Source organism: Nematostella vectensis, chromosome 3 (genome assembly GCF_932526225.1).
Source record: "Nematostella vectensis chromosome 3, jaNemVect1.1, whole genome shotgun sequence".
NCBI classification, from domain to species: domain Eukaryota; kingdom Metazoa; phylum Cnidaria; class Anthozoa; order Actiniaria; family Edwardsiidae; genus Nematostella; species Nematostella vectensis.
In genome coordinates, this window is record NC_064036.1 from 11,346,777 (window position 1) to 11,354,017 (window position 7,241).

At 41.3% G+C, this 7,241-nt stretch overlaps 1 protein-coding gene across 1 annotated transcript; it reads left to right on the top strand.

Annotated features, from left to right (window-relative positions):
• The first annotated feature begins 127 nt into the window (after window positions 1-127).
• Window positions 128-5,915, top strand: LOC5520062 (deleted in malignant brain tumors 1 protein). Its single transcript, XM_032365054.2, has 11 exons — window positions 128-258; window positions 335-407; window positions 2,042-2,125; window positions 2,361-2,526; window positions 2,719-2,927; window positions 3,195-3,548; window positions 4,023-4,583; window positions 4,770-4,864; window positions 5,341-5,392; window positions 5,478-5,633; window positions 5,704-5,915. Exons 1-11 carry the CDS (start codon window positions 235-237, stop codon window positions 5,742-5,744), a joined length of 1,815 nt encoding a protein of 604 aa, XP_032220945.2. The 5' UTR covers window positions 128-234; the 3' UTR covers window positions 5,745-5,915.
• The last annotated feature ends 1,326 nt before the right edge of the window (window positions 5,916-7,241 follow it).

The following is a 7,241-nucleotide window of genomic DNA, read 5'->3' on the forward strand; positions in this document are numbered from 1 at the left end:
TACTTTTTTACTTACTCACTTATCAATATTTGAATAATGACCCTCAGTTATTTTCCAAAAGGTCAAACGAGAACGTGATGTGGAAGTAAAAAAAGATGACCATCCTAGACAGTGCCAATATCAGTGATTCGCAATGTTTTAAGTTCGAAAAAGTGCTCAAAGCTTAAGCCACAAGCCATAACGCTATTGGCGAGGCTTGTACTGTCTTGCAAGAGAACCGAGTCCGCGGCAAGCATGACAAAAGCTGAAATCTTTCTGGTCAGTTCATGTATAGCATTTATGGGGTATTTGGGTTATTGTGATTGTAATCCTCTTTTAATGTGCTTGTTTAAAGGCGTGTTTTCTGCTACTGTTTATTTCTTCGTTGGCTGATCCGGTAGATGATGCATTTGGTCTGGAGTCAGAAGGTAAGGTTTTTGATAATTATTAATTTGTAATAACACCTGATCAACGGACTTTCTTTTCTATCTTCTCACAAACTAAAGGGAATGACTCAGCCCACCCGTGATCCATTTGGGGGCCATTTTTAACACCAGCGAAAATCAAAATATTGTACATTTTTAGACAGACATGACAACTTTTTTCATTAACAGCTAAAATTTATAGTTATTAAAGGTCATAAAAATGGGTATTTTGGGGATGTGACAGTAATGCAGAGCATTCTGGGATAGGTGAGCAGGCGCCTTTGAAATATTTATCCTAATTGGATATCGTTATAGCCCTTCAGTAATAACACAACTCTATACCTCGAAATTGTGCGTCCACAATTGTTAAATATTGCGTTCTGAAGCCGCTTTTCATTTTGAATGTGGATTTCTAAAATCATTGTAAGCTTTTGACGAAAAGGCATATAGGCTGACTAACAAAATTGTGCATCTTCCATTGCAATGCGAATTGGGTGTGGCTTTTGAAAGAGGAGAGAGAGAGAGAGAGAGAGAGAGAGAGAGAGAGAGAGAGAGAGAGAGAGAGAGAGAGAGAGGAGAGAGAGAGAGAGAGAGAGAGAGAGAGAGAGAGAGAGAGAGAGAGAGAGATAGGAATTAATTTTCGAATTCTCAAACTCTACTTATGAAAAGTATTTTGATCAAGCAACATTGGAAGCTACTGATGCGATGAAATAAAGCGATTATGCACTTAATATGGTTCAGGCATAATGAAGAATCATGTCTGAGATTTTAAAGAGGGCAAAAGTACTGACTTGAGTACCTTGTTTACTTTCTTAACTTTAAAGAACAAAATCGAGTGATCAACCTCTTTTTTATTTACAATGTCAAAATAATTAAGCCTTGTGTATTGTGCTGGGAAAAAGAATATAATACACCAAAAACTGGTTGTCGACTCTGCCAAATTTTCGTCCTTAACAAAACGTCTTCAGGGCAGAGAAAAAGAATGCTTTTAGCTAAGTAGCACTTGAATTCAAATTCTGTATTCTAATATCAAATAAATCGTCAGTCGTCCTATCGCTGTGTTTCGCTCATTACTTGTTGAAGTGTTTACCGCAATTCTAGATTACGCATCTCTATTTTTAACTAGGCCAATACTTCTCGTATATGACAACAGAGGGGAGGGGGAGGGGGCTTTTCATCTTCCCCTTTGTCTCTAGCAATCATAATTTCTAGTCATAAGATCATTAGTCATGTCTTGGTAGCGATTGTGTAGAATCAATAACGTTTTATTCTTCGGTAGAACAAGAATTGCGAGACATGCGATGGAATACGAGAATTGCCAAAAATGCGAATAAGGAATGCGAAAAACAGTAACAACAACAGTGGAAAATGACAAAAAACTAAAACCATAATACTTTAACAGGTCCAGTCTCTTCGGGGTGCGCCACAGGTGCCCCAAGCGGGTGCGACGGGCTGTAACAGCTATAGCCTCGTAGCAAGCGTTCTCGTGAGTTTCGGAGAAAGGTTTGACTGAGAGAAGTGTTTAACCCCGCAAAAAATGGGGACAAGCATGGCTGCTCCCCTAATTTCTTTGCGCGCTCAAATGCTTGCTATGTAGGGCTAGGCTACATACAATTGCATTAACGATCTCATTACAGCTACAGATGACTTCAATGATTTTGAAGACAGTGCTGACGATGCAGATGGTTATTTTGATGACTTGTTTGATGACGAGGGTTCAGGTGAGTTCTCTTACTTTGTAGACTCTGGACATATATTTTAAATGCTATTAAGATGTCAACGACGAAGATAGGCCTGGTTGAAAAGTAATGCTTATGATATAATATAACGACATAATACAAGAAAGAATTAGTCTGAACACTACCTGATAATTGTCAATTTATATTCACAGTATTTTGTGGCTTTTGATAAGGGATAACTTACTCTCTAATCATTTATCCTTTCTCCGACGAACAGCATGCTCTAACTACACAATATTGAACGAACCGGACAGAGCGGTGTACGCCCCAAGAGGTAACACCTCCTGTGGACGACTTGATGGTAATGGGTGGTACCGCATATCAGGTGATGCCGGGAATGCTGTACTGACCACGTGCCCTAACAACAGAACCTGCGGTGCAAGGTGAGGTCAGCGGCCATAAGAAAGCATGTAGCCAGGATTTGCAAAGGGAGTCGGGGTTAGCTTTTGGAGGTGCGCCTTAGGCCTTAGTCTCATGAGAACCAAGAATATGTAGGGTTGTGTTACCGAATTGGAAAGGTTTAGAATCGACTCTAGATCATAGATGCAAGTAAAATGATCGTTTTTGTCTTGCAGGTATTATTCTGGGTGGATGAACGGTTCGCACCCAACCGTGGACATGGGAATAGTCAACAGAACCCTTTGTTTCTCTCTTTCTGCATTTGGTAGATGCTGCGCAAGACGAGAAACAATTTTCGTAAAAAATTGTGGCGCCTTTTACGTGTATCGCATGCGGACCAGCTTACCATCGTGTTATTATCGAGTCTGTGGCAATGGTCGTAATGGTGAGGACGTAAAAGTAAAAAAAAAAAACTTGTACAACTTGTATACTCTACTTGTATAGTACATAAAGTTTGTACTAGTCTAAGCCAGCTGAAATTCAAAGTGAACCAGGGTTGAGTCATAGACACATTCGGCGAGGGTGGGACTGACATGGAAAAAGCTTGGGGTAAGAAAGAAACAAGAATACAAATACCAAAATATTGGCCCAAATACAAGAAATTTGGTCCAGCTCTTAGGAGGGGCACCACTCATTGCACTGTATTTCGCAGAGCTACTACCAACACCAACACCATTCGTCAGGGTCCGTCTTGTCAATGGAGGGGCGCCCTACCGCGGTCGAGTGGAGGTTCTTTACGGCGGTATTTGGGGCACCATCTGCGATGATAATTTCGGTCTCCCTGATGCATATGTGATATGCAGAATGTTGGGGTATTATCGCGGGGTCAGGTCGGCGCCTTGCTGTGCTCGATACGGACAAGGGAGTGGTCGAATATGGCTCGACGACCTGAACTGTAATGGCTCTGAGAGATCTATTGCACAGTGCCGCCATCGGGGATGGGGAGTACACAATTGTGGACACAGCGAAGACGCATCTGTAGAATGCATAACATCCAATCCAATAAGTAAGTTAGGTATTACAGGGGTAAATCTATGGAAGGAGTTGAGGGGGCTCACTCCCCCCTTGGGAGATAAAGCGTTCCCGTCCTACTCATTTTTCGTAATGCAAACCAAAAACGTTAGTTTTGTATTATTAAATACTATATCAATTAAACCCTTTTTCCTTTTTTCTGTTTGAAAATGAAGAGAGAGAGAGAGAAAGAGGGAGAGAGAGAGAGAGAGAGAGAGAGAGAGAGAGAGAGAGAGAGAGAGAGAGAGAGAGAGAGAGAGAGAGAGAGAGAGAGAGAGAGAGAGGCATAAAAAAGCTCTCAAGCTCCAAAGATAAATTTTAAAGCAAATCTAATTTTTTTGTAACACCCTAATAATATGAAAGCTCTATTTAAAGAGAACATTGCCATATAAAACGTTGAAAGATAGGTTTTTCACTCATTTTAAAAGAATTAGATATTTTGCTAATAACCCATGTGATCATTTTCCAGCACCAACACCCTTCCGCTACACCACCCGGCGACCATTCCCCTACACCACCCGGCGACCGTTCCCCTACACCACCCGGCGACCATTCCCCTACACCACCCGGCGACCATTCCCCTACACCACCTGGCCACCGTTCCCCTACACCACCTGGCGACCCTTCCCCTACACCACCCGGCGACCCTTCCCCTACACCACCCGGCCACCGTTCCCCTACACCACTCGTCCTCAAGTCTTTGTGCGTCTGGTGGGTCCATACAGTCACCTAGGGGAGGGGAGGGTGGAAGTGTTCTATCGCGGCCGCTGGGGCACTATCTGCCAGAATGGCTTCGATTTGAGAGACGCCGATGTCGTGTGTCGCATGTTGGGCTATCGATCGGCGTTGGGGTATGATCGATGCTGCTCTAGACAAAGGCCCGGTTCAGGCTTCATCTGGCTGGAGGGCTTGTCATGCTATGGATATGAGTCGTCCATCTCTTTGTGTCGTCACCCCGGATGGGGGAACACATTTTGCAGCCATGCCCAGGACGTGGGGGTCCGTTGTCGGTCAAATTTCGTTACTTCTAGTAAGTAGTAAGATAATGCTGTTTACAAGCCAAATGTCGCAGGTAGAAATGTTTTCTGTAGTTTGCGTCAAGTCGGTATCATAAAAAAATAGTGTCAATATAGTGTTGGTATCTTAACTAACTTAACAAAATGCCTTACAAAAAGTGCTAAAATATGATTTCTTCGTATGTGAACTTCACATACAGAACCGCCAAGCCGAAATACAATTCACCCGCTGCTCAACGACGCCATCATGTTGATCAAGTCCCTGATCGAGACGTTCCAGAGCCTTCTGCGTATTGTATGTACAACGAAAGATGAACCTACACTAAATTCTATAAAATAATAATATTCAAAGGGTGCTGGGACGTGATTCGATTTTGTAGCACACACGCGTGGTCATCCGGGAACTTCAAGTTTGGGGTGAAAGTTTTAAACAATCCATGACTATGCAACCTGCAGGGCGAAGGAGGGAGAATGCTGCTAATGTTTTTTTTAAGAATAGAACACAAAAGAAAGGATTTGTTAGATCTTTGTAGAATTTGAACACAAAAGAAAGGTCTTGCTTTGTTACCACACCCTCACCATGTTCTAATTTTCGTATGAACTAATTATAGAATTTCATGTCCATTCGTCCAGATTGAAAAAATTCCAGCAAAAAGTTGCAAGGCAATAAACAACACCGATTTGCTGAAGCCTCGCTTCCCCGCCAAAATGCCAAATTGTCCCACATTATCAGAAAAACGGCCAATTGATGTGCATCGTTATTTCCTTCAGGTTGAATCCGCTATCAAGATCGGAGGAAGGGTAGCAGGAATCAGATTTAAACGTAAGTTTTTTCACTGCGTCCTTTTTTTTTACTTTTTTTTGTAGTTGTCCTAATACGCTGTACTGACGAGCTCATTTTTTTTTAGGCGACATCACACACCACATGGCTCAGATCGACCAGCACGTCGCTCGCGTGCCGAACTTCTTGACCGAGGAGCCTGGCGACGAGTTAATAAGACTCGTGCGCAGAGACTACATCGGCTCATGCATGCGAGCTAATAAGCTGCTCAAAATACTTGACGGTAATAATTTTCTTTAACCGGTAAAATGTCAATAATAAAGGCTTCCTGACGTCGGTGTGTTTAATTGTAGGAGCAAACACAGAGCAGCAATCGAGAGAAGATGAAGACTAGGCCACTAATAAGTGAAAGACGGCGTCATCTTGTTAATGTTAAGAGTCAAGGATTGAAAACAGCTTCTAATTTTTTAAATGCTTAAGAATCATTACAGCCCCAAAGATGTGTTAAATTTGTCTTTTTACCTGACGATTGTTATTGCTGATAATAAAATTATAGTTTGCAGCAGGCTTTGGTTTTAGTGAGTGGAAGAATCATGAACACTTCTAGCTTCAATACCCGCCAATAACAATATCTTTTCTCAAGCCGAGAGAATCCCAGTCAGCTACCAATCTTGTTGCTCTCATTCAATATTAAAAGACAGATCATGTGATTAAATCTCAAAATAACCATCTGCACAGAAAGCTAAATACTTCATTAACCCAATTCAATCAAAATATCTGGATAACTCCGGCCAAATCAGCTGATGGAAATTAATCTGTCTCTTATAAACTTTTATAAGTTCCTAAATCGACAAATGGTGGCGACTAGAGACCCATTAAAATCAAACATAGTATCTATCGCCTCTCTGGCCCCTGACTACAGTAAAAACCAGCATTTAAGAACCTAGATTTTTTAAGTCTCTCAAATTGCCCAATCAAAACTAGGATTCATAATTACAGAAGCAGTCGAATTCACAGGGGGGTACGCAAGGAGCTCAGGCTCAAACCTGTTGTACTTCAGGCCTGGGATTTCAGGTGTTAATAAGTTGCGAACCCATCGTCTTATTATTAGTACTCCCTTTTCTACTTGCGCTTTATTAGCCTGTTATGTGAGCGCGAGGAACAAAGTCATCTCTATCTGTTAGAAGCTTGCTATTCCTATCTTGCACAAGATTCCCTTTCGTCTTTTTGCAATCCTTTTTGGCTTTTTGTGGCGGACCCCACAAGATGCCAAAACCTTGGAAAGGGCAATTAAAGCCAAAATACGACTGCGGAAGTTAGGCTTCAGTGAATACATGCTTATAACTCTTACAGAGATTTATACTTCTTACTGGAATTTAAAAATTATTGATCTGCTTCTGTATACACACTATTTCGGAGACACCATGCCATCGTGACAGTAGGAGAGAAACAGAAACGTTATTCAAGAATGACCATTAACCCAACAAGGTTAACATGTTTTGCATCGCCTCAGTTTATCTTTCATTTTTATTCTCAATAATAATTAGCACCATTTAGACATTTGACATTTGACCTAGGACTGAAAACGTTATTATCAAATAATTGCAAACTAGCTAGTAAAGCACTTTAGAAAGTGAAAGTACTGACTTTAAATAGCTTCAATTCAATATTGATCTACCCGGTTTCGTCGGGCCCCCAGCCAATATCTTTGCTACTCTCCTTAGCGCTTAGAGAAACTGCTAGAATACTTAAAAATAGACTACTTAGTGAAATTACTTAATAACCAGGTATTTTTCCCATAAAAGCCGTCAATATCAAAGCCTCTTGGTGTTTGTCGTTATAACGAGGTGCTTCATTAATAAAACTGCGCATTCCATTTCCATATTTTGCT